This window comes from Hypomesus nipponensis, chromosome 17, assembly GCF_054491055.1.
Source record: "Hypomesus nipponensis isolate SF chromosome 17, ASM5449105v1, whole genome shotgun sequence".
NCBI lineage: Eukaryota > Metazoa > Chordata > Actinopteri > Osmeriformes > Osmeridae > Hypomesus > Hypomesus nipponensis.
In genome coordinates this window covers 8260395-8287653 of record NC_140377.1, presented here as the reverse complement: position 1 = coordinate 8287653, position 27259 = coordinate 8260395, and the positions used below count along the sequence as shown (strand labels likewise).

General features: G+C 44.9%; 4 protein-coding genes across 5 annotated transcripts; 1 reads left to right on the top strand and 3 right to left on the bottom strand.

Moving 5' to 3' along the window:
- Positions 1 to 37: 37 nt before the first annotated feature.
- Positions 38 to 2926, bottom strand: dsn1 (DSN1 component of MIS12 kinetochore complex). Its single transcript, XM_084678176.1, has 11 exons — positions 2880 to 2926; positions 2547 to 2583; positions 1949 to 2225; positions 1755 to 1828; positions 1570 to 1642; positions 1382 to 1457; positions 1214 to 1264; positions 1046 to 1117; positions 760 to 907; positions 583 to 670; positions 38 to 492 (listed from the first exon to the last, which is right to left on the bottom strand). Exons 1-11 carry the CDS (start codon positions 2906 to 2908, stop codon positions 410 to 412), a joined length of 1008 nt encoding a protein of 335 aa, XP_084534302.1. The 5' UTR covers positions 2909 to 2926; the 3' UTR covers positions 38 to 409.
- A 424-nt stretch (positions 2927 to 3350) lies between these two features.
- Positions 3351 to 10987, bottom strand: atp13a1 (ATPase 13A1). The gene is made up of 25 exons (XM_084678764.1): positions 10511 to 10987; positions 10186 to 10275; positions 9710 to 9973; positions 9311 to 9466; positions 9135 to 9204; positions 8935 to 9041; positions 8719 to 8848; positions 8554 to 8609; positions 8295 to 8421; positions 8029 to 8166; positions 7819 to 7939; positions 7536 to 7693; positions 7216 to 7391; positions 6997 to 7107; positions 6732 to 6857; positions 6474 to 6582; positions 6191 to 6384; positions 5979 to 6075; positions 5353 to 5534; positions 5119 to 5233; positions 4828 to 5024; positions 4509 to 4651; positions 4287 to 4398; positions 4052 to 4195; positions 3351 to 3933 (listed from the first exon to the last, which is right to left on the bottom strand). The coding sequence occupies exons 1-25, from the start codon at positions 10862 to 10864 to the stop codon at positions 3823 to 3825; spliced, it is 3588 nt and encodes a 1195-aa protein (XP_084534890.1). The 5' UTR covers positions 10865 to 10987; the 3' UTR covers positions 3351 to 3822.
- A 345-nt stretch (positions 10988 to 11332) lies between these two features.
- chchd5 (coiled-coil-helix-coiled-coil-helix domain containing 5) lies at positions 11333 to 12738 on the top strand. 2 transcript variants are annotated; one of them, XM_084678029.1, is made up of 4 exons: positions 11333 to 11413; positions 11604 to 11744; positions 11960 to 12111; positions 12252 to 12738. In XM_084678029.1, coding segments are annotated over exons 1-4 (321 nt in total). In that variant the 5' UTR covers positions 11333 to 11411; the 3' UTR covers positions 12278 to 12738. The 2 variants fall into 2 exon arrangements, with proteins under 2 accessions (XP_084534155.1, XP_084534153.1); XM_084678027.1 differs by having other exon boundaries at positions 12249 to 12738.
- Positions 12739 to 14169: 1431 nt separating this feature from the next.
- On the bottom strand, positions 14170 to 27158 carry lmx1al (LIM homeobox transcription factor 1, alpha-like). The gene is made up of 9 exons (XM_084677750.1): positions 26649 to 27158; positions 24660 to 24745; positions 24166 to 24352; positions 16102 to 16334; positions 15835 to 15998; positions 15592 to 15669; positions 15386 to 15503; positions 14929 to 15084; positions 14170 to 14786 (listed from the first exon to the last, which is right to left on the bottom strand). The coding sequence occupies exons 1-9, from the start codon at positions 26690 to 26692 to the stop codon at positions 14629 to 14631; spliced, it is 1224 nt and encodes a 407-aa protein (XP_084533876.1). The 5' UTR covers positions 26693 to 27158; the 3' UTR covers positions 14170 to 14628.
- Positions 27159 to 27259: the final 101 nt, after the last annotated feature.

Genomic DNA, 27259 nt, shown 5'->3' with positions numbered 1-27259 from the left:
GATAACATGGGATAATCCATTAATAATAATAGTCATGTCTCTTTCAAATAAATTCTTTATGTTCATAAAGTTGAAACATTTACAGAACAACTTGGTAAAATATAGGAGGGTAAAATGTAGATTAGTACAATCTATGACTAATGCTAATCTTAGTTGAAAAAGCACAGTTTAACAAAACATCCAATCATATGAGATCTACTAAGCAGGTGAATGGTATAGGATCCATAAAGAGTAGTATTGCCCCCTGGTGGACAACAGCATGCACTACAAAACACATTCCCCTAAAAAAAGATTCAGAGACATGAAAGCAACACGACTGGCCTTGCAGTATAGGATGAACCTTAAGAACAATTCTGGGTGTTGATACCAGTAAAATGAATGAGTTGTCAGTTGCCAAAAGGAATAGTGATTAGGACAGCAAAGTGGGAACAGGACCTGCCAGCAGATTCCTGAGAGGATCTGAGGGAAGATGCTGGAATCCCGCCTCAGACGCTGAGGAAGAAAAAAAAAAAAGATATTGTTCTGACTTATCTTGTGTTGGACAAATATATAATACAAAGAAGTTATTGTCAGTTTCCTTACCCAATTGACTACTGGTCTCTTTCACCAGTAACTCTCCTTGTCCTTGGATGGATAGAAGTTCCCTCACCATCTTACACTGAGAGTCCATCTACAAAAGGGAGTGTCACACCACAGTTGAACCCTTCCAATATCATCAAAGCACATTGGTTAAATGCAATCATTGCACCGTATACTTACCACCAGCTCTATAGTGTGCAGTAGAGGCTGTTGTCGACACAGTACACTTTGGTAGTCAGGTTTACTGAGGATGATCTGGCTCTGTGAGGACAGGGACAGACAGGCCGGGTCTAACGGCACACCACCCTGCTGGCCTTGCTCCACCCGTCTGTCATGAGAAAGACAAAAACTAAACAATAATACATACACACACACCAATATATACCATGTTCCAAGATAGCCATTAGATGTAGAGTCAGATTGCGCAGTGAGTGACTCGGTGTTACTGCTGAGCATGACGGCTCACCTGGCCAATTCATCTGCTTTACTGCGATGTTTGTTGAGCAGGGACTCCCAAGATTCATTCTCAACCTGCAACCTGGATCCCAGGCGGTATCAACAGTGATTCGTCAAAGTGGAAAACCCACACGGAATGTTGAAATGTTGCAATAAAAAAGGCACTGGGTGAAAATACCTGTGGATGGTCTTCTGGGTCTGCTCCATAGCTTTCTGTATAGCAGGGTCCCTAACATAACAGGAGACGATAGTGAAGATTCAGAATGAAATGCATAATAGTAGAAAACCAAAACCACTCATTTAAAAAATACAATAGAGTATAATATAGAAGGCGTAACTGCGATACCTGGCAGTGCTTGTTGGAGGTTGCTTGCTGCTGATGTCTTTGGCCAGACAACACCATTCCTTTAGTATAGACTCCACTGAGCCAAGGAATATAACAGGGATATTAATTATGTAAATAATACATGAACTACTTACATTAACAACATGAGGACAAATTTAACCAGGGTCAACCACTAGGTCTTTACTTACTTGGAGTTTGAAATGATTCCAGACAAGCATTGGGTAATGTTTGCAGCGAGTCCTTTGTTTTCTGTAAAGCTAGCTGTAAACCAGAAGGAAATCAGACAAACAATCATCCGTATTATCTCACAAGAACTTCCGTTCCAGGGCTGACTGCCTCAATGAACTCCCTTCGCGTAATCCCTTGCACTCACTCTCATAGAGGCCTCCAAAAGCTTCTCCAGCTTGTCCTCCTCTGGTAAGGATGGGTCAATAGTACAGCAGAGAGCTGAGAGACAGATCAAGCATTCAATAAGATCGCATATACCTCCGATTCAGTTTACGTTGTGGTTGCTAAAAGTCACCAGAAGCATTACACCTCAAGATCCAGTAAACCGAGGGCGCTTACTCTGGGAGGGGTTACAGAGTGCAGGCAAGGACCGTCTGCCTCTTGTAGACTTCCTCCAGGATTTCCTCCGGGAGTTGGGACTCAGGGAAGTACCATCACCCTGAACACCGCCCTCCAGGTTCTGTTCCTGCACCTCTCCCGTGCTCGGCTCCATCGGCTTCTCTGTTGTCTCCAACAGCAGGGTGGAGGATGTAGGAGAGTGGATGCGAGGGGACTTCTGTGGGGGAGCTAAACTTGGACTATGAGAGCGGCCTCTTTTGGGTCCCTGAGGACTTTCCTATACAAAAGGGTAAATAAAACGAAAGTATGGTTATGGTTGTAGGTTAGATTGTAAATTATGACTACTTATGTTTTATATTTTATTTTATTCCCCTTAGTATTAGCTAGGCCCCCCCTTAGTATTAGCTAGACTTTGCTCCTTTTGTATAGTAAGTCCACATATTTAAGTCTCAATATTCCTATATGCACCTCCCTGCCAAAGTAAATTCCTTGTTTGTGCAAACATTCATGGCGAATAAAATCCCTTCTGATTCTGATTCTGGTAGTTATTTGATATTTGTTCAACTGCCATGTCTAGGTGAACCTACTGACGTCTTACCTTGCCCTGGGTATGGACATCATCAGTGTTGCATCCGCTGAAAAAGATATTTCAAATGATAATGTAATTTACAATACTCATATAACGTTTCAGAACTTGTAGCGAACTAGCAGGCTAACAACGTTATCTAGAATTTTTTTGTTAGCCTAGAACTATCCAATTGTACAGTTTGTGACGTTGGCAACACCATTAGCGTTAATTATCTAAAGTGCCATGTTCTCTGCTATAAAGAAACGCTTCTCACAACTATGTTAACAGCGTGCTGCTATGTTTAGTAAAAACAAATCTAAATTAGAACTGTTTTATACGGTTCAAGAATGAAATATAGCCGACCTGTTAACTTTTGTTCCACACTCCGCCATTTTTTGATCCAAATCTGCCCGCGCCCAAACAAACCAAACAGCCCCACCCCTTTACAAATCTTTGCATGCTGGGAACCGTAGTTCTTTTCCACCTCATACAATGCTCGCTAGTCATTACTAAACGTAAACCTGCACATCATTGCCTTTGCCTTATAACTATTCTAAACAGCAAGTCCTGTTTAAGTCTAGTTTAAGTCCTTTGATGTATACTCCAGTTGTCAGTATAATTATTACTGGTCATATAGCACATACACTAATATTGATTTCTCTGGGGAAGTGGACAATGCACTACTAGGACAATGTATTCATATTTACAAATATATCTAGCTACATAATAACCAATGAAACATGTTTTCCAAAGTAGTCCTACATGCTCATGTGCAATGTTGGGTATTACTAAGAGGTTTACGGTTGTGAATGGAAAATAAAACAGAGAGACGTGTAACTTGAAGTATTTTATAAGTCTGTAAGAGATTTGTCTTTTTACAAAATCAAGAGGGGAAAAAAAAATCGAACACTTCGCATTTCTCTTGGAGAACGCCCCTGTTTTTCTTGTCTGTGCATCTCACACTGGTTGACACACAGTTACCCACTCCACACAATACTGCAATTCTTGGCCATCTGTAGAAGGAGGCGGAAAGGGAGATAGGGGGAATAAAAGAGCATTGTGTGTCACAAAGAAATAGAGAATTTAAATACGTTGAATGAATTGGGAACAGAAGGTCAAAGGAGAAAGAGAGATGGGCTATTCTTTCAGGAGTGTGCAGTACTGTGCGCCATGCCTGTCCACCTCAGCCGTCGTTGTGCATATCACAACCGCCATTTTCTCCACCCAAAAAGTCTCCTTCTCTCCCTTTACAGTTTGGTTGACAAGGGAATTGGATGCTTGGGGCAGCTGTTGGCATGGCCACAGTTCAGGAAGGCAGCCTTAGGGTTCCCTTCCCCAGAAGAAACTGCAGGATGCGATCAACCAGCAGAGCAGCGACAAAGTCCACCACGAGCACCTGGGCAATTACCAGCTTGAACTGCAGAGTTGGCGGAGGAAGACAGGGTGCATGAATAAAACAAATTTGAAAAATAAAAAGGCTGACTAAATAAATAGCATTAAGAAAGTGATCCTTGTTGTAAAGTGTGCACACTCACCTCGGTCGGAATATCTACAAGTGCAAACTGCTCGTTGAATTCAGGTGACGATCCCATTAGTAGCCCCACAATGGCCAACCCTGAGAGGGCGATACTCCACAGCAGGGGGCGGTTCTCACTCAGAGACTCCATGAAAGGGTGGCCCTATCAGACAACACAGCTCGTCATTAAGTGGAATGCGTCTGTGGTGTCCTTCTACTTAGGATACTATTAGGAGAGAAAAAAGGACGAGTACCTTGTAGTTGATGGCAAAGGTGGCCATCTGCATGGCCATAGACATGATGTACACCGTGCTGTTTATAAGACTGGGCTCAAACTCTTTATACAGGTCTGCAAACCTTTCTTCCCTGCAAAAAAACGCCAACCCCACCCCCCCCAGGAGAACGAGATGAGATCAGGGCAGACAGACCAGACGGGAACCAGACCACTTACTGTGTGTGTGCGTGTATGTGTGTACCTGGGAGGACTTCGGCTCTGAGCCCCTCTGTACAGATACACCAGACTGCAGAAATGAACAGCAAACTGTAGCAGCACTGTCAACACGGTGTAGAAATTGAAGATGTTGGGTAGGGGCCGCTCTTTAGACAGGGTCTTCAGGGGCTGGGTAGACACAACTTGATGGTCAACAAACACATAGTCCTTTCACCGCCGGGATCATGCAATACACGCATTTCAAATCGGAGACCGAGTGGATGCATTTAGGACAGGTATGCGGCCGGCTGCCTATGAGTCACAGTACAAACAGCACACTGCTTCCTGACATTGGGCCCTCTCACCTTGGACCGAGAGATGAAAAGGAAGCAGCCAGCCAGCAGCAGGCCCTGCAAGGTGGCCTGGAAGTCGCTGAACTTGACCCCCTCCAGGTAGAGCACAGACTGGCTGTAGGCCAGGACGAGGGCATTCAGGGCCAGGATCTTAAACATCTGCAGGGTTGTCACCAGTGTGCAGCGTCCCTGCTTTATCACATGACAGACTGAGGACGGAGAGGAGATGGGAGACGGGTCATTTATTAGGAAGTGGGGAGAGCACGCTTGTTACTGTGGTGTGTTTGTGAGGTTGTTACTCACTGCACTGTATAGAAGACAGTTTGGAGGTGAACGGGGCGGCAATGGAGGCATCTCCCAGCTTCACTACTTGTATCTGGTCCTCCTCCAGCTCTCTTAAGACTTGACTGATTCTCTCCTGCAACAAGGTCAATCACAAAGGTTTTAGAGTCATCTATTGGTTCTCTGTTCCATACAACAGACATAGGCATCAGATAATCGGTCACGTAAAGCCTCAAGTCTGATCCGACTTCACACCTTCTGTGCAGCTAGCTGCTCTTCTCTCTGGGCCATCACCCTCTGTCTGGCTGCCCGAGAGGTCATCTTAATTCCTGAACTTGGGACCGGGGGTCTGGACTCAGGAACAGCTATCTCTTTGTCCCTTCCTCTTTTCCTTCTCTCTGGCATGCGTTCCGGAGCATTGGCCAACAGAGCCACACCTGAGGAATTGCGGAAAAACATCGACCATCAAACCATACCTAGTCAAGTCAAATGTATTTCTATAGCATATTTAAAAACAAAGAGTGTTTCACAACAACATATACACAAGGGAAAATATTGCTGTACAGGCTGTACTGAACTGTATTACAATTGTATTATAGGCTGGGGAGAATAAGTGGGTCTTAAAATTTGATTTACAAACATAAATAGCAGCAGAGGATCTAATGTGGAGCTGAAGACTATTCCAGTGGCGTGGGGCCACAGCTGGGAAGGCACGATCACCTTTCAAACAGGATTTGCGAACAGTTAAAAGCAGAGTATTTGAAAACCATAACGGCCCATTTGTCCTCGATACCCATTTGCCACCTTGCTTGATAAAACAGAGGAATCCGGCCCAGATACGGTGAGGTAGGTAAGACAGTCGAAATGCTCATTGGTCTTACCAATATGGGCGTGTTTGAGCGCTCCAACATCATTGGTCCCGTCCCCACACATCAATGTAATGTAGCCCAAACCCTTCAGGCTAGTGATCACAAACTCCTGAAACATCCAAATGAAATATGAATGAGTACGAACAGCCAACAAAACACAACGAGTACAGAACGACTCCCGTTTCTTCAGGATGTAAGGTCAACGGAAGAAAACCAAACCAGACCTTCTGTTTGGGGCTGACCCGTGCAAACACCTGCACATGAGGCAAGAGTGCGTGGAGCAGCTGCGAGTCACTGGACAATCTGGCCAGGCCCTCCCCGGTCACACAGAGGTCATACTGATTGGTGAACGAGGGCACAGAGGGAGGGGGCAGTGGTACGCACACGCTCCCATCTATAGACTCCCACTGCCACTCTCCTGGAAAAACGGAAACACTCAAGTCTGACACCGCATTACTATACACAAGACTGCAATTCTACATACGGTGGGGGGTGAGGAAGACGTACCCTGGTTGGGTCCAGTCTGCAGTATCAGAGTGTGTTCCTTCTGGATGAAGTGAAGCTCTTTGGCTACGTGGCACGCAGTCAGGGGGTTGTCCCCTGTAATCATTACCACCTGACAGAGAGACCGTTTCCATTTCATTCGTTGGGCGGATGCTTCAATCCAAAGTGACGTACAAATAGTACGTGGTGCATCTTTGATCCGACCCTGTGTGTGTGTCCATGTCGTGGGAGCGTTTCCGTGTTTTTAGGCGGTTTACTCACGTGATGGGACGCCTCCTGGATTTCTTTGATGACTGCCTTGCTGTCGGTCTTCAGGGGACAGGAGACCACCATGAAGCCGGCAAACTGCAGGTCACATTCCAGCGCGTCGCGGCTCATCTCACGCACCTGGACACCCGCCAAAAAAAAGGGGTTCCCGTCAACGTTGAGCCACCTCGGTTCTGAGCAAGCCGGGCCTATTTAGAGCCCTCCCTAGTCTGAGGTATTGACACACTGAGCTGCACAGTGAAACACAAGAGCCAGGTACCTGCTGGTGGCTGAGGTGTCCCAGCTCTTTGTAGCCCAGAGCCAGGACTCTGGCCCCTTCCCGAGACATCTCTCTGTGCACCTCGTCATAGCTGGCCGGACACTTTGAGAACTAGAAAAAATACCCGGGTTATTACAGCGGTAATGGCACGAACGTGTATTCGCCCAGTTTGGTCGGGTTGAGAAAACGTTGCGTCGGATGTTGCGCGAGTGAACGCACCATTCCCTTCAGTGTCTCGGGCGCCCCCTTCACAGTGGAGATGTAGCTGAGCTCTGTGGAGCCCAGTTTCTCAAACGAGGCCAGCACGGACATCCTCTTCAGAGCGCTGGCAAAGTGGAAGCGCTGGTGGATCTTCAGCCCCGGAGTCTTGATACCTCGAGGAAACACCTTCTCATCTGCCCACAGAGAATGCCACAGTTAGAGGTTTGAAACCCCCCCCCCCCCCGAGACATAAACATGCCCACGCGCACAGGCACCACGTCACAGGATGACAGAGAGACCGAGCAGAGGCAATTGCAAGTCAAGGGTGAGCGTGTTACCTTTGGTGAGGGTCCAGTCCGCAGCCGTTAGCATGGCTTTCTCCAGCGGGTCACCTACCAGCTGTCCATCATCTAGGGTAACCAGGGAGTGACACGTGGCCACCACTCGATGGGTGTCCACAGGGATCTCAGATACCGGCATCACCTCTCGCCCCTCCCTGTTTGCGAACAGAGAGAATGCTGAGGGAAGACAGAGCCACAGATGCCACGGCAGTGCTGTCAAACTCATTGGCCGCACAGAACCATAACCGTGAGATGTTTCGCTGTGTGGAGGAGGTCGTACTTTAGCCCTGCAACTCCGCGGACCACAAGACTGTCACTGGTCAGAGTTCCTGTCTTGTCGAAGCAGCACACCTCCACCTTCCCTGCAAACGGTATCCGGAAGGGCTCTGTGCAAAACACATCTACGGAAGGGAGCAGAGTCGGTGAGTCAAACGTTTTTACCGAAGCACAACACCCAACGTGCGGCGCGCACGCACACATAATGACTCACAGAGCTTGGCCAGGGCGATGAGGGAGGTGTTGACTGCGAGGGAGAGTTCAATGGGGAGCTCAGGGGGGACCACGGAGGTGAGGATGAGCGTGCACTCCAGGAACAGCTTGTATCTGTTCCTGCTTGGGTCCTTGGTCCCTGAGGGAGAGAGACAGAAATGCGGACATGTCATGATTCGGGTGTGCCCTGTCCAGACCTCAGGCTATTCAACATGACCTTTATCCCGGCGGTTGAACCTCATTCTATATATTTTATGAGCGTCTCACCTTCTACCCAGACATAACCAGCAGCAGCAATCGCAAACACCAGGAGGAAGAGAATGAAGATGAAGGTCTCCAGATTATTGGCCGTCACTCTCTTCACTCCAAAGAGGATGGTCCTCAGCAGTTTACCCTGTAGACAGACAGGGCTTACTCAAAATATCCAACTGTCAACAAAAAAAAGAGAAGAAAACCTTGCTTTCTTCCGTTTGATTGGCAAAAGTGAACGAACGGCAGGGACGAGGTGAGAACGGCATCTCCCTACCTGAGAGGTGTAGAACCCAGTTCTCAACACGTAAGCTACACAGCCATTGTCCACAGCTGCAGAGTAAGGACATGACGATTCATAGCATTATCTTGGTGGAAGACACTAAACGTATTGTATTTGTTTCCCCACGTTCCTTCAATTTGATCCACCGAATGCACTTACGTTTCAATCCAGCACTGGCTTTGAGAGGGGGGCTGTGTTGGACAACCTTGGTCCCACCGGAGATGATGTGAAGACGGGAATCTCCCTGCAGATCCAGGATCCTCTCTGGATCCAAGTCCTCCACGGGCTCCTACGAACGCAATCAGTACATTCAATGAGTTGTGGATACGCTCGGGCGGTTCTGTGTTCTGATTCTCATTCTAGATTCAGCCTGACCTTCATTTGGGGAACAGACTCTCCGGTCAGCATGGCCTCATCCACAATGCAGCGGCCCCTCAGTAACAGCACGTCACATGGTACCAAGTTATCCTGTGGGGAGCGTCCTAGGGAGGACCAGAAGCAAAGGCTCAACCTGTCAAACGGATGCTCAAGCACAGAACTTTGGCTATTTGTGAGGTGACAGACGGGAACCTTACCTATTGAGACAATGTCCCCAGGGACAAGTTCATCACTGGACACAGGCCTCCACTTCCTGTTTCGGTAAACCTGAGAGAGAACATTCGCATTGTTTCTTAGCAATGGCTTCGGAGACTGAAATCCAGTTTAAATGTGGTTTGTGGGGTGGAAACAGAATAAGAAGCTTTGTGGTTACCTGGATCATGTAGGGTTTGTTTCCCATGCGGCGGATCTCAGACATGTTCCTCATTTGCTGCTGGACTAGAGAAGCTTCGAACGCTACCAGCATGAAGAGTGTAAAGACACTATAGTACCAGTACTCATCCAGACACCACAGTCCCACACAGAACACCTGGGATGAGGACAGAATAAGTTCAAATGTTCCTACGAGTATTGGGCCAGCATACATGCTGCAGTTTAACCATCGCCATTGGTTTCACAAGCTAATACAGAAATTTGAGCTGTGATTTACGATTGAAAAATCTCAGTCAACGATCTTTTCCTCAGTAACATGACAAAGCGCACACACACACTACAAAGCACACACATTACAAAGTGCACACACACACACACACACACACACACACTAACACACCTGGAATACAAAGAAGGGAGCAGTAGCCCTCTCCTTGAAGAGCTCCAGGAAGTCTGGCACCACCATCTCAGCACGGTTGGTGCCGTAGCGTTTTTCTGCAGCCCGCAGGTCCGTCTCCTCCTGGTAGCCACGCCAGGACTGGAAAAAGCCCATTGGCTGACTGACGGGAAACGTCACAGGCAGGAAGCATTTCTTTTCCTTCCTGTCATAGGTATACCGTATCTTCTGGAACTCAAAGGACAGGATTTCCTCGCCATTATCATCCTGGAACAAGGGGAAAGAAATAAGGCCAGAATGTGTTTAGAATCACCACAAATTCTGCAAACACAGTATAACAATGGAGAGACTCACACCCATCATGTTACACAAATGGTAAACAGTAGGATCAGCATTCAGATGAAGACAAACTGCAGGTGATGGTCAGATCATTCTCAGACATTCTTCCAGCACCGACAGTAATGGAGTAATTTACACACCTTGTCCCACTGTAGTGCCACTAGCTCTGCTGAACCGTTGTTGGGTGTGGGAATCACTTTTGCCAGAGTAGCCTTGTGTGGATTTGGCTCCTGTGTGCAATAATTCACAGGTGAGCAATTCCTACACTACAATCTGGTAGATAAAGACCTCAAGTTTACAAATGCCCACAGTGACCCAAATCTAGAACTAAACCACCAAGCTGGCGCTTCCATAGCATAAATTATTATTCAATAAAAATATTAGTAACCAAATGCTATCCATTAACATATCAATGAAACACTTGTGTCCTTTGGTCAAATCCAAAGCCAACATACATCACTTTACCTTAGAGCAGGTGAGCAAACAGTGTGCGTGCACAGACCAATAACCGGACAGTGCTGTCAGAACGTGCGCGATCCCGATGGCGGCGAGAGCCAGAAGGCCTGCCTCTGGATACTCTGAGGCGCCATACACTCCGAGCCAGACATACAGCCAGCCCGGGTACAACAACCCCATAAAGGGGAGAACCGTCCCATGTAATACCCGGGGCCTGCGCCGGTAAAGCGTCACTGAGCTTACTAGCTCGTCGCTAGCTCCGTTGTCATGCTGGCTATGGTTAATAGAGGGGGCCATTTGCAACCCCCCCGGTCCCCGAATCCCATCTGAAGCCACATTCCCTTGTTTCGTAGCCTCATTCATTGTTCGTTCCTCTTTCTTCACCCCCCCTCTATCCACCACCACCCCCTTGCTATTGCTATTGGTGATGATGAGATAGATCCTTCTGTCCCTTTACTAGTCCGGTGTTCAGATCCAGTTTTCTGAATCGCTTTTTCGTTCACATTCAGCTGCTTCCGTGTACGCAACCACGTACGACAACGCAATGGCAGATTACTTCCTGCCGATAATTTCTACGATAGCATTTCGAACATCAAAATCTATTAAAATAAACGAAATACAACATTTAGTATTAGAAATAGTTTCGTTATTGAGCAAAATAAGGAAATTGTGATTTCACATTTTTATTGAGAATGTGCCCGTTTTTACGGAGAATGTCCCCTTTAAGAAGTCCATGCGCTCCCACACATGAGATTGAAAGTCTATTTGAACCAATGAAATAGCAAAACATGGCAGAACTCACAATTTACTGTCCTATCACACAAAAGGTAGGTGTGTACGGTAGTGACTTACACATGTTTTGCTGTAACCTTGATGTCGTAAAATATTTCCTATCATCTGTGTGGTAAACATGTAAGATTATTTTTTGTAACTTAATTCACGATGTAATGCATGCATGTTCTTGTTCTGTTTCAATGACTGCATTGTCTTTACAAAGCCTTCAAAGACATTGGAGGGGGTTGAACGGGTGGCGATTTCATCAAGATTTTACATGGCTGGTAAGTAGTTACGAGTGTCTGAATCTGCTTATGACTTTCATCAGGCAGGCTGCAATGGATATCACGAGTCGGTTCTGCCATAAAGAGATGGAAGAATATGGGGCATGTGTGGCCTCCAACCCATCATCATGGCAGAATCAGTGTGAAGACCTTAAAATGAAGGTTGCACAGTGCACATCCTCTCAGTAAGACCATCTCTGTTTTCAAGGCCTTTAGGTTGGCTTCGGGGCAGTTGTGAAGCCTTCTGTGACATTGCTTGTTAAAAGGGCTTTACATGTATGTTGATTTAACTTCACATGATTAGTCAGTAACCTCTTCACATGTTCTCTCTCTCTCTCTCTCTCTCTCTCTCTCTCTCTCTCTCTCTCTCTCTCTCTCTCTCTCTCGCATGTTCATGTAGCCCAGTGATCCAGAAGATCAGGTCCGATTGTGCCAGTGAGTTTACAGACTTTGAGCGCTGCCTCAGAGACAACCAGACCACACCGACCTCCTGCTCGCCTCACGTAGCACGCTTCCTTGGCTGTGCCGAGACAGTTGACCTGGCTGGGGTTGGTGAGTCGTCCGGATCCACAGATCAGTCGGGAGTGGACCCAATATCATCCTCTCATAGAGATCTAGAGCTTTCCAACACAGTGTTTGGACTATGCCGTCGAGTTTTGATACATTGTTTTTTGTGGTCCCTCTCTCAGCAGTGGATCCAGTCCCTCAGACGTCGTAGGATTCTGAAGGAAACCCTCACTCCAGAGCTGACGTCTCTGTGCTGCCCTACCATGACCATGACCAACAGATACTCTGGGGATGAACTAGTGTCGAAGGGGACCTGTTGTATTTGTCTGCTGATTTGAAAAGGGAACTCATTCACTGTTTGACGTTTGGATCGATTGGACTCCTTTCTGTGGAACACAAAAAGCTTCTCGAGATCCTCATCACCTCAAAGGGTGAAATAGACCTGTTCTTTGAGTTGACTGTGCAGCTGATTTGAATACTCTGAATAATAATATTGAGAAGAATATGATATCATATTATACTGACACTAGTCTTATTACTCATCCATCTGTTGAATGCTAGACCTGTCGACACCCCCCCCTCACACACACACACACACACACACACACAGCTACACACTCCCCTCTCCTCAGTTTTGAGTCTTAGTATAAAATTAAACCCTGGAATGTGTCATATCTCTCCCACACATCTTTCTTGGCGATCCACCGACTGAGGGGGAAAATGAGCCTGGGAAGAATGCAGGCAAAGGAGGGGGGGGGGGCTGCCTAGTCTGATTCGTTAGAACCAGTTTGATTATGGAGAGAGAGGCAGAGGGAGGACGTTGAGTTATGAGCCCTTTGACTACCAAGCAGAACGGTCCTCTATGGTTCAGTTATTAAAGGCTGCGAGGGTAATCAAGCACAAGGATTCTTAAAAACATAAGCGTTCTTTCCTGTTCATACCTTGTGGGAAGGGAGGCCGTGCATCGCCACACATCTAGGCTCAGGTCAGGGTGAATAATGTTGTGAAAGGGTGGTTTCCCAGGTGAATATACAGGTTATATTAAAGGAATAAGGATAACACATTCAATCACTGTTTACACTAAGAGTAACCGAACCAAAGTTTTACAGATCATAGACTTTCAGTCATTATTCAAAGGCAGACCTGAAAATACAACACAAAAACTTACATCCACAGAAATTCTAGTCTGTAAATTATACTTCTAGTAGTTCATAATCCAATAAAGTACAATGGAGTGGACCTCAGTTGCTGTCCTTGTCCATGGCCTGTTATGTCCCAGACGACTGGATTAAGAAAAAGTCATCAGTGCTTTATGTCTAAGGTGAGTCTAAACATTGTACTTTAGAATTAGACACATACACACTGTAGAATAGGTCATGCAACAACTAAAATAATTTAACATCAAAGGAGCAGGTACAAAATGTCTAACAACATGTTAACAATTACATTTTAAGTGTTAAGAGAGAAATAATTATTACAGTGACTATAATAGGCTAATGCAGTATTAATTTTTTTTAACACAGTTTTTACAGTATAACATCATATTGGTATATTTTGTAGGACCCTATTAGTATTGAACAGCAAACTTAATGAATACTTCACAGTATAAAAAAAGAACAGAAAAGCAATTGATACTTTCTTTTACACAACCCTGTTTCCATACAGCTCTCAAAAGGACCCTGTTACATAGCACATATGAACTTGATTCATATATTCTAAATGATCAGTTCATGATTAGCAGAGAAATTCGAACAAATCAAAAATTATGATCATAACACATTTTCTTGAGGAACATTGGTCGAAACATTATGCGTTGTGTTCCTATTTCACTCACTACCCCTGAGTCAGAGCTCAGGCAACATAAACATACACTCTAACCTGAGAGAAAATTATACAACAACCCTTCTGTCCTTCAAATACAGTACAATAACTAAGTCCCTATTATCCAGCTATACAGATGGCTCTCTGTTACACTGTTCCAGGTTCACCCTGTAACACAACCTCCCAGATCCATCTCCATCCCAGGACTCAAGCTCAGCGATGGGGGGGTGGGGGGGGGGGGTGAGGGGCATGGGGGGGGGGTCTCTCACTCTCAAACCTGTTGTAACCTCTCTGGTTTTTATATTCTCACATCCCTTGGCTGACAATCTCAAAAAAGGACCTTAAGCAACCTTTGCCTACAGGACACCCTATACCATGATACCATACAATAATTAATGAGTAGCTTATGAGTAGCTTTAGAATAGCATGTCTGGTGCATCATAAATACAAATGAATGACTGGACGGACTATACTCTCTGTGAATGTTCAGTCAGTACACACCCAGCATGTGATTCCAAAATGTGCATTGATTCCTATGGAAAAATGGGAGAGTAGGCCATAAGGCAGGGTTTAATCTTTTTCCTGCATGAGGGATGTCAAATAACAACGTCACAATGAGGGTTTATTTAGCAGCCACTGCACTCTGTGGAACTGTGGGGGGTCTTCCATGTGGGGTCCCTTTTGCTGTTTCTCTGAGATGAGGTGTCGCTGGAGTGGAGCTGGGGTCAGAGTTCAGCTGGGTCAGGAGGTGAAGTAGGAGTTCTGCATGGAGTAGAGGCGGTCGATGGGGTTTCCCACCCGCGCCGTCAGAAGCCCGCCGTCGGCAGTTGCCATGAGACAGTCACCAAGATGACTAAGGCTTCCGTCACTGTCCAGGTCGTGGAACACTGTCTCTGAGTCTAGAGGGGAAAGAGAGTCTGAGCATGTGAAAGGGGGAAATGACCAAATAAAGAACACAATAACAGTAGGATGTGACTCGAAAAGCCTCTAAATCTCATATCCTTCCTTCAAGGCCATGTCCTCGACGCCCGGTCTGCTTACCGTAGGAGTGCAGCTGCTCGTTGGGCATTTGAGGCGGAGTGAGGCCGTGACGGAACGGCTCTCCTCCATAGATGTTGGGATCCAGAGCGAGCAGCTGCTGACGTGGCAGAGAGGGGTACCCCAGCAGGCCGTCCAATCCGTGACTACTAGATCCATCTGGACGGGGAAAAGCGTTCTTTTATCCTTCCACCCTTATCAGTCACTCTCATGCTCTCCTTCACCATTTTTGCGTGTCCCTCCCTCCCTCCCTCCCTCCCTCCCTCCCTCCCTCCCTCCCTCCCTCCCTCCCTCTTTCTCTGCCCCCAACTCTTTCTCTCTCTCTCTCTCTCTCTCTCTCTCTCTCTCTCTCTCTCTCTCTCGCTCTCTCTCTCTCTCTCTCTCTCTCTCTCTCTCTTTCTCTCTCTCTCTCTCTCTCTCTCTCTCTCTCTCTCTCTCTCTCTCTCTCTCTGTTTCTTACCCTCACTGTCATCATTGCTCTGCCGGCCTCCTCTGCTCGGCCCTCGCCTGGTCCCGCCCAGCTGCTCCTGCTCCTGCTGCTGCTGCTGTTGCTGCTGCCTGCGAGCTATCTTCTTCATCTGAAACACAAGCTCACTCCGTCAGGCTCATAATGCGTAGGTGCGTGTGTGTATGTGCCTGTCCTAAAGGTAGATGAATGGGCCTCACCTTTGCTCTCTGGTTTTGGAACCACACTTGAACGACCCGCACTGTCAACCCAGTCTCTGCTGCCAGAGTCTCTCTAACCTACGATGTGGAGAAACACAGCATTTACTGGATGTATGGAGGAGAGAGAGAGTGAGAGTGAGAGAGAGAGAGAGAGAGAGAGAGAGAGAGAGAGAGAGAGAGAGAGAGAGAGAGAGAGAGAGAGAGAGAGAGAGAGAGAGAGAGCAAGAAATATTGTATACTGACCTTTCGGCAAGGTTTGGAGGACACCTCAAAGGAGGCCTTGAAGGCCCTTCGCTGCTGTGTGGTGAGGATTGTACGCGGCCGTTTGGAGCGTTTGTGTTCCTTCCCGTCATCTCCCCCCTTTCCTCCAGCAGAACCACCTCCACCGTCCTCATCCTCACTCTTCACTGAGAGGCAAGGAAACCAAACATACTCCATTCACAGTGGGCTCAATAGTGACCACAACACCATTGCGTTTTAAAAGCTTCCTCGTAGTGACCTGTCCTTTACCTGACTCAGTGGGGGTGGGACTGATGGCCGCCAGCATCTCGCGCTCCTTCTCGTAGTCCCCTCGACAGAGCAGCTGGCCCTCTTTCAGCACAAACTCGTCCCCGCGCTGGAGCCTGCGCTCGCACTCACAGCAGCTGAAGCAGCCCAGGTGGTACACCTGGCCCAGCACACGCATGATCAGCTCCGAGCGACCAATCACCTGCAGGCAGGCGCTGCACTTCCTCACAAACAGCCTGGAGACACACAGGAAGACAGGCCCATGAATATGAGAGCCCAGAACACACGGACAATGCATACGATTGTAGGATGAGCAACCTGAAGGATCAAAGTGTGGATGAATACATTGAAGGAGTGCTTGACGCCAAGAAGAGGGGTGAATAACCTTTAAATTCATTTGTCAGCTTTTTAGCGCCTCCGTTTTATTCTGCTTCTGGGATTTTCCGTCATTAACGATCACATCATCAAACAAGTTTGACATCTATTGGCATTACATTGACATTACAGTACATTTTAAATTTTAAATTAATTTTTTTTACATTTACATTACAGTAGCGTTCAATGCCTGAATGAAATTCCTCATCATTGACACTGGGTGGCAGTAGTCAACTAATGATAAAGAAGCTGGCGTTGCAGTGATGGATTTCAATTGACTTTCACCAAATCCTCATATGTGTTTAATCATTTGAGGCCCAATTCATGTACAGTCCAGTCAGGGGTTTTGTTAAATTTGTGTACAAATTGTAGACAGTTTGTAAGGTCTTTCTTTCCGTCTATGGGTTTCCTCTCTGGGCACTTTCTCTATTGTCCTCTACCTTCAGTGTGTGTGATGAGGCCCCTAAATTACGCATCTAATTTCTTCTCACCGACATTTCCATTCAGTGCGAAGGTTGAAAACACTGGCTTTGAGATTTCTCTCAAATCCTTGTTTTCTCCCCCCCCCCCATCTCCATCTCCACCCCCACCTTTCATTTTTTTCTTGCCAGCATTCCCAGTTCTCTTTTACACCCTCCCACCCTCCCTCCCAGTTCACCGAAACTAATAAAGACAGGATTAATTAGATTGTTGTTTAAACAGTGCGATGCCCAGACAGACGCTGTAAACTCATAACCAGGGATTGGGGATAGCATGGGGTTAATCTCTTTCCTCGCTCTTTTGCACATTAAAACACAAACACACACACACACACACTCACAGACACACACACACAAACATTCCCTGATCCATGTACCAATACATGTATTGACAGGTAAACCAGGTACCCTTGCTATGTAATGTGTATACCTGCAGGAAATATTGACATTAGGGAGACGCCAGCCAGTACACCAGTGAGACAACAGATCACAGAACTATGCAGATGAAGGAACGGTTTTCGTGAAGACAGAATTTTGAAAAGCAAATCAGAGGGACAGAGAAAGAAAAGATGGCACCAGAGGGAAGGAGGGAGGGTTCAAAGTGTCGTGGCTCCCTGACTGGGTGAGAGGAAGGTGTTGCTACCCAAATCTGGAGGCCAGAGAGGGAGCCAGGTCCACACATTAGAGGCCCTAATCTGTGATCTTGTCCCAAACACAGCTGCCATGGCTAATCTACCTCAATCCATCTGCCAAACGCTCCCCAAACTCCCCAGATCACGGCCACGCACACAAACACTTTGGAAGACAAAATAAAATCACCACAGATCCGAGTTTTACAAACGAGGCTACCATTGAGTCATACAAACGTGTATGTAGGCAGCCCACAATTATGTTTTCATTCACACAATACATTTGATCACAGAAACAAGTGTCAACACACACAACTTTTTCAATGCTAATCCAGCCCACAGCCAGAATCACTCAGTTCTCCCAATACACACAACATCCACAAACTACAATGCTCCAAATGAAAGTGAAACACGATAAGTGAGGAACAGAATTTAATGTACTCTGTAAATTCTGGTTCTGGATTGTTGTTGTATCCATGCACTACTCAGTACAGTACAGTAAGAATCTACTCAACATGGAAATTGAAAGCAACTTTGAGCAACAGACCCAGGGGGTCACTAAGTAGATCATACTAATCCTTCAAATAGTGTAAGTCACACTGGCCTTTCTCTGGGGTACATGGCTCATATTAACACCATTCACAATAAACAAAGTGGATTGGTTTTTGGGGTATGAAAGCTTTAAAGCTGCCTAAAAATATATGATTCAAGCTAAATTTGTCGGGATATTCTTGTATCTGCCGTAAACCACTTTCCAAATATCTTTCACAGACCATGGAGGTTTGGAAAAACTTAAATTGACATAACTTTGTTGGAACACATCCTATAGTTTTTTAGGAAGGGCGAATGGGGGGTATGGGTAAAGCCACAAACATGGATCATGCGATTGAAGAGTGAGAAGTATTGAGAGAGTAAAGGTGAGACAAGGCTTCTTGATGTTTCTATTCAGAGCCTAGGCATACTGAGAGGATAACAGAGCCTGTATTGTCTGCACGTGGCATTCAATCCCGTGGCTTGCTCTGTCCAAGCCTTCTTTTAGCAAACACACCAAGGACTGAGATACAATAGCTTGTATATTATTGTCCTCTGATCAGACACCTGAGACTGATGACATGTTTGCATGCCTATACAACATAGTAAGCCACAATTAAAGGTTTGGTCTGAGGGGAAAATAGGGGGGAAAATGACTCAATGGCTATGTCTTTGGGTATACAATATACAGTATCTGATCTATCAGTAAATTGTGTCAAATCGAATCAAATCGATATTGTCAAACAAACGATAGGCAACAAATCATACTTTAAAGTCGTGTTCGTTTTAGTATCATTCGGGGGTGTGCATGTGTGTGCGTGCATGTGAGTGTATGTGTGTGCGTGTGTGTGTGTGTGTGAGCGGATATTGCTCTGTGAAGCAAAATGGCTCAGAGCCAGGGTTCAGTAATCACATCATCTCCTTTTATTAAATCTCCCTGCACTGCTTCTGTGTTATTAAAATCTCCCAGCATTCCCCACGATACCCACTACCCCTGCCACCACCGAATACACGTATGCACGCACCCCCGCCCGCCCACCCGCCCACCCGCCCACCCGCCCCCCCAACACACACACTTACACACAACGGTGCACACACCTAAACCTAAACACAAACATATAGATAACTGATATTGTACAGATCAGAAAAAGAATAACACGCACATATACATACAGTATACGTTTAACAACAAATATGATCCTGCTATAAGTCCTGCTGTTTTCCCTAAATAAATCAATGTAAATGAGAGGATCACTTTTGTTGGTTTTACTATAAGTAGTGAAGTAATAAGTATTCTTAGCTTGTCTTAATATACACAGTTTGGGCCTATTACATATACAATAGTACAATAGTAGCTGATATAACAGTGTAACAAGCTAGTCCCCATGGACCCTTGACTGTTCTCACAGTTATTTTGTTACACACTGGTAACATACTGGAAAAGTGTTAATACTGAGCATTGTCATAAAATGTGTTGATGCTCTCTGTAGAAGCATGACAGAGAAAGAGACTCAAGACTCTTCATTGACAGTGAGATATGACGTTACATAATCAATGTAATATACCTGCATGAGAGCATGAGAATAGGCATATATATATATATCATATGTGTATGTGTGTGTCTATGCCTTATGCCTGCAAGAGTGTGAAAGGAATGTGCCGATGTGTGTGTGTGAAGATATTGATGAGCGTATGTGTGTGTGTGTGTGTGTTAGTTTAGATAAAACAGTTAATCCCCAGGCCACCAGAACGCAATATCCTGTCTGCCCGTTTCTCATTTCCTGTCTCTCTCTGGCGGAGCGGGAAGCAGTGGGGAGGGGGAGGCGGGGGATGGGGGGACCCGTTGCCCCAGAAACAGGAGATACAGCCGCCCCATTTGAGAATGTCTATGGCGTTCTCTCCATCTCTATCTCTCTCTCTCTCTCTCTGGTCCTCCCCCCTTTCTCTTTTTTGTCGCTCTTCTTTTATTATCTCAGATTTAATAAAGCCAAGGCGAGCAGCTTGTTCTGCCATGAAACATTTATTAGCTGTCTGTAATGAAATTGTTGTGGGGGAGGTAAGATGACGGGGCCTCATCGCACATTATGCAAAAACAGTGGCAATATTACAGGGGGTGACACCTCACTCTACCTACTTCTCCCTGATTCCACCTCCCTCGTAACTTCACATTTTTTGCCCCATTCTCCATTCTCCCCTCTGCATACGTTCTCTCCGCGTCCCCTCGTTACGGTGGACTCTTTCCTTTTTTCCCAGTTCGTGAAGGTTTTATTGGAGTTTTTCTCCATTTTACTTGATACATAGATACAGTAGATAGATATGTGGAATTAGAGCAGTGAATCAAAAGAGTTATACGCAAATTTCACACAGCGGTGTGTTTGAAGCAAGCTATACACAGGTCACTATTCACGAGGTACGCAAGAAGTATACATGAACAAATAATTAACCAGTGAGCTGGTACAGATGAGAGCAAGTATGCTTGATTCACCACACAATATAGTATTAGAAGAGAAGAGATGTATAACCATCTCGATCCACTTCTAGTCTCCCCTTTTCTCCCACAACTCCCTCCCTCACCTGTTGACCTCGTTCATGAGGGGAATGCCCTACTGTGGTGAGAACAGACTGACTACAAAGCAAGAATAGACCTTGTGAAAAAGTTTAAATTCAAGTATTTCTTGCTTCTCAGCATGGGCATGCAGTCTTGAGTGTAGCCTGGACCGTAGCCTAGGCAGTGACCGCCTAAGAAGAGTCCCCATGGACCTTGGGCAGCAACGTTTATATCTGAGCTGTCAAGACCAGCAGATCCAAAATAGACCTCAGCACTCCCTCAGCCTCCCCTGCAGTGACTACATCATCTGAATTTGACTTCAGGGTTGTTCAAAAAGGTTAGTCAACAACTCACTTAAGGCAAGTACTGCCCTCAGTGTTAAGTAGTGTTCCTGCTGAACTGTCAGTGACCTGGTGTGTATCTCAGTAATCAGTTGTGTGTCCACAGGTGCTTCTAAAGTTAATTAGGGGCGGAGCTTAGCTCGTAAAAGTTAGCATTAGGACACGTTTACAGTAAATGCAAAGCCCTTCACAGTAAAGGATGAACTAGGTAGAGATTTGTGTGTGTGGCATGCCTCTGGAAAATGTGAGGAGTGAATTTAGTTTAAATTAAAGTGTTGCCATCTTGGATGTTTTACATGTCAAGATCTACTGCTCTCCTCCCTTAGCAGGTCTCCCACTAAAAATAAACAATTTCCTGATAAATGAATGGTCTTTGGCATTCCTTTACTTGTTCCTCTTGCTAAAAAACATAATAAGAAAGGCTACAAAAGGGCCTTGTGTAGTGCCTCTATCTACATTAAAAGTTTCTGAAGAAGGGTTTTAACTTAAACTCCTTCCAACACATCTACTGGAATGACATTCAGTCAATACAGTATGTATGCATTTCAAAGATTAGTTATCATAAAATGCAACTAATATCTGCTGCAGTGTTAGAGTAAAAATATTCACATAAGGGGAACTCACACAGATCTACTTGATGTAGATGAATGTAGAAATAGAATTGAAAGGTTAACGTCGGTTATACGCTTCAAATAAAGTACTAAAGGGGGTGCAATCTATACAGCACACATTCATTATTAATGTTGTGACTTAAAGTCATGGTTTAAATCGTGTCTATGGTTGAACCCATCACGTGTCACTTCAAAACAAGAAACGAGGCACAAGTAACAGTTCTCTAGCCTGTGCTAGCCCTTTCTCCACTTGAGGGGCTGAGAATGCTGGGTAATTAGCACAGCATACAATCAACCCCCCTCCCTTCCTCCCTCTCCTCCCATACCGAGACACAAAGAGGCTCTGAGCAGGGAGACGATTAAGAGAAAACGAGGGATAAACGGGGAGATAAACTGATTGGTGTCATCACTGCTATCAATCTCAACAAGAAGGAAATGAGGTTTGGAATAGAGAAATATTATTACAAACCAGACAGTGACAAACGAGGTACTGGAGAGAGGGCGAAAGAAGGAACAAACGAGAGAAAAGGAGCAAAATAAAGGAGGGGGGGGGGGAGGGGTGTGAAGATAGGATCCTCGTCCTCAGTTCCACCATGCAGGAGAGAGAAAAAACGGGACCCGGAACACTTATAAACACGTGTAAGCCGGGAGAATGACACCGGTGTGCCTGTGTGAGAGACGGCAGCTTCCTCGGTGGAGCTGTCTCCCATGTCTAACACAGTGGGTTGGTGGATCTAGCCCCCCCCCCCTCCCCCACAGAGTGATGTATTCTACTCAGGGTTTAGTAACTATACACCCCCCAGATGCCCAGCTCTCCCAGGGCAGGAGATCCAGACGGTAGGGGGATCTGGAGAGGAGTCTGCCGGGGGCCTCCCAGCTAACAGTCCACACTGATCCTGCCTGGGCTCCAGACCTCCAGCCTGGGGCACGGGGGCCTCTCTGCTCTGAAGCGTATATTAGGCTCCTCTTTAAGGTGAGGTGGACATGAAGCTTGTCTATGTGTGTGTGCATTAGAGAGGTGTGTGCCCATGGGAGGTGGTCTGTCTGTCTGTCTGTCTGTGTGTCTGTCTGTCTGCCTTCCAGCACAGTCAATGTGGAAATATTTAAAAACAAGTTTAAGACCGAGATACTATTTGCGAGCGGCAATGAGATGTTATACAGAAAGTACGGCTCATATCAAGTCATTCCATGAATTTTAAAGTGCGGTCGTAGCAGGAACCGCATAAGTCATGCTGTAAGTGACAGCTACACAGGGGAGCACAAACCACACTTCTAACAGACTGTATTTCAAACTGATTCTTATGTTAGAAGGTATCAAGGTTTTGTCTTAAAAGGAACGTGATAACAGATGAATCTGTGTTGAGACAGTGTTGCATTACTGTTTCAGACTGGTCGGACAATTTCAATATCAGATTCATTATTTCACATGGTAGTATATCGTAAAGGGCAACAACAAAAAATACATCCCCCTCAAATTTCAAGAATGACACTAACATTTCAAATTATTGTGCATGCTTCCCGTACCTGGTACTGTACACACACCTGCTGTAGGCTAAGGGGCAGGGTGTGTGTGCGGCGCAAGATGCTGATGGACAGACTGCAGGGAACACAGGGAGACATTGTTGCTGATCTCCTGAAGGTCAGAAGCGTTGGCGTGTGCCAAGTCTTGCACAGACGCAATATGGCCACTCACTTAGTAATTAACATATAGGGGCCGCAGCACTGCTGCACACAACACACAACCCACAGCCATCCACTAAGAAGGACAGGATCACAAACTATAAACTACATATATGTTATGTATCCGATAGATTATGTCCACCCTTAAAATGGTTCAGCACTATGGAGGTCTTCAGTACAAATTAGTATTGCACAAAATGAGGTTAAAAAAAAAAACCTCCAAACATCCATTGTGCTCTTTGAAGGGGGAAATTGGTACATTAAGAATACCAGTTCCTTGTATATTCTGTATCTAAGAATTTCACGGGGCGTTAAAAAACACATAGCTCGGACACAAACGACGAGATTATTTTCCCCGTCGTTCACCGTTTACTCGTATCACTTGGCTCTCGTCTAGCCTTTGCTCTCTCTCCCTCTACCAGTCCCTTTTCACTCCTGCCTGCCTGTCTCTCCTTCTCTCCTCCAGATGTCGGGTACAGTGGGAGAGTCTGGGCTGCTGGATTCCGTCTGACACATTTCACAACAATGATAACGAGCTACAGGATTGTCCTTCAGCCGTCCACCCCTGGAGATTGCGCCACACTGGCCCACAGTATGACCAATACACTTACACACACGCATACACAAACACTTGAATACACTGTTATGTCCATGGTGCACACACACACACACACACACACACGTGCACACACACGCACACACAGACACACACACACACACACACACACAGACACAGACACACCTGCATGCTTGGCACACCCACAAACACACAGCGTCCAAACATTCTGTTATTCAGACTTGAAATGTTACCTTTCTGGCAATTGAAATGCTTTTGTTGAATTTTATAATTTTTTTCAGATAGGTTCTCCTTACTTTTCATAGTCGTGCTTGCAGTAAAGCAGGCGGTCTCTGCTGTAACAGGTCCCACTAAGCGCGCTGAGACAAACGGCACACTTGACGCAGGTCTCGTGCCAGGAGCGTTCATTCACGCGTAACAAAAAACGGTCAGCGATTGGCGACTCGCAACCGGCACACACCTCTCCTCCTCTAAGTTCAGAACCTGTATGTTGACAGACACATAGGATGATAAGACAAAAAATAAGTGCATGACAAGAACGGAGTATAAGTGAGTCGGAACAGTAAATAAATAGCAATGCTTCATGTGACCATGATCATTTTTTGGGGTTATCGGTTAACTCATTCAGTGCGTAATGTGATTTAATATGAGTAACGCTATAGCCTACATATACACATGAAAGTCTATATGATGTTGATGGAGATATATGATGTTATAAATTACAACACAAAAGGTTAGCAAGTCGTTAAGCCTTTAAATGCAATTGTAAACTCAATGTATCCAGCATCACCGAACGGCGTCGAGGACAGAGGCTGCTGAAGACAAGATTTGGTCTCTTCAGTTTTCATCCCGTCTGTACTTCCTTCGGTGTGATCGCTGAAAAAAAAACAAGGGTTAAAGTCAAAGGTCATACTACCCTTCTAAATGTATAACATCAAATTAGCCAAATATCAAGACCCCTGTCAGGATTCCCAGCAAACAGACCCACAAAGGTTGACTTGGCGCAGTACCCAATCGAAATTTAACGCAAGTTGAAAGCAGTTAATTATCGGAAAGTAATCTAGTGGCCCTCTGTAGTTTATTTACTTGCACCACATTATACCCGGCGAAGTCAGTGAGGCCACAACTGCAGATCTTCTTGATCGTGACCAAGAACTAAGTGTTGGGATTAAGTCCATGATAACCCGCTGGCACACAAGCGCGCAAACTTTTAGTGTGAATTCAACCAACAAAATATTCTGTAGAACTTCATCCAATGTTTAATGCACAATGCAAAATATATGTCCAGTGTCGTCAATACAATAGGGTATTGTGGTATTCAATAAACAATTCGGTGTTAAATGGCGTTAAATTATGATTCTATAGGCCAATCAACAGTATAGCAAAATGTGTGTGATAATAATATTATTATTATTAATTATAATATAATAAATAATAATAGAACAAAATGATAACAGGCATAATTGTAATAATACAACTATGACAACATTAATTATAATAACCGCGTTCATTTTGATAACGATCCGTTTTGCTCGAGATTCATGGTTTGATGTGTGAGTCCTATTAGTTAATTTCAACTATAATTATATTGTATAATTGTATAATTATATACACAAGTTTTATATAAACACATTTTATTCTGCATTCAAAATCATCATGTTGATAAAAAAAAGTATGTAGCCTAATAGTAGCTTAAGTATGTAGGCTACTCTTTTCCATCCGAGGCCCATTCTTTTTCAAACACACCGACTCATGTAATATTTTCAATAATAAGCTACTTTTAATATAATTCTTTCCATAATTGCTCTCCATCAGAGTAAAAATCGAAATCGAAAAGTAAATCAGCATATAAAAAAGTGCAATTGTTGGAAAGACGACTGCAAATATTGTACACTTTAAAGTTATTATTCCACATCCAAAAGAGTGTTAATTGTTTATCCTTGAAATCAATGCATGCCTACAATAAAGAAGCCTTAAAGAAACCATGTATTTTATTCAGAGTGGAATAAGACAACTGTGATATGATTTTTAACTATAAGATAGTCAATATAGGCAAGTCGTACGTCTAAGATCATTATTAAGTTAAAAGGCTATCGAAAATCCGACATTTACAAGTACATTTAAAATTAATTCACATAATCTGCTAAACAGAATCAGAAATTAAAGGGCCATGTGTCGGGTATTTTAGTAAAAAAAAAAAAAAAAACATAGCCCATGTCCACCTGAATGAGTCAGAGATCTTGTTTACGCGCCTCCGTCATAATGCTTATTATCATTAAAAAGTGAATATTTGAGGGAGGTATGAGTGGGTTGGCATATATATAGTCAGAATTGCCGTAAAAGACTAGTGAAGCCGAGGATATCGAGATTTCCTCTCTTCTGAAATTACAATTCATATCACAACTTATACTTTTGGGCAAACGTAGAAAAAGACGAGACTAATACAACTCTCAAGCTCACTATATTAGGGGTTGATTTTAAATGTTCAGCAATAAAGCCACATTACCCTATACTGATGAGAACCCACATCGTTATGAAAATGATGTCTAACAATAACACGTCGGCTATAAACTAAAGGAATTAAGATCAGCCTCACTTTAAATATAAAAAACTGATAAATAAGCATGATGAAGAACAGTACCTGAAGCATTCTATAGGCACACGAAGAATAAAAAATATCTGTGTGACAAGTGACAAGCATGAACACATTTTCTTTAGTGAAAAATGTCAGACTTGCACGGTTCCGGCAACCTGTCGGTGCTTTGCGGTGGGCACATACCTTGAGGTGAAACACACTCCCCCCGAAATCTCTGTAGGCAGCATGAAAACCAAAAAAATCACTGTGGTTTTTGGTAAAACAACAAAGTCTGATCCGGCAACCCCGTTTCCAATCCCAGAACGCGATTAAAAGCAAACTATCATCATGGTCACGCACTCAATTTGGCTACCTATTGCCTGCTGCTTTTTCACCACCAGCCAAGTGGGCTCTCAGAATTCATTGTGCGTAAAGCGGGGAGGGAGGGGATGGTCGGGAAGGGAGGGAGAACATGTTCAAGATAGTCTTGGATAGGTAAAATACTGACGTTTTAGAAATGTCGTAAGGAAAAACGGTGCCGAAGGTGTCGAAACAATATGGTGTCGGGAGTTTTGGAGACTCATTTAACCTATTTAAAAAGTGACTGAGATAGTTGGCCATGCAAAACTCATCTTGATCTATTAGTTGCATCCAACGTAGTGGCACAGCGAAGACCATCCAGTGAGGTAGCTTTGCTTCCTTTTTAGTAAAACTTATAAAACTAAGATCAAAATATTTGGAGAAAATATCTAGTTTCGTCAGATGTGAGAAAGCTTCACTACAAAATACATCAGTATAAAGGCAGTAGTCTCCTA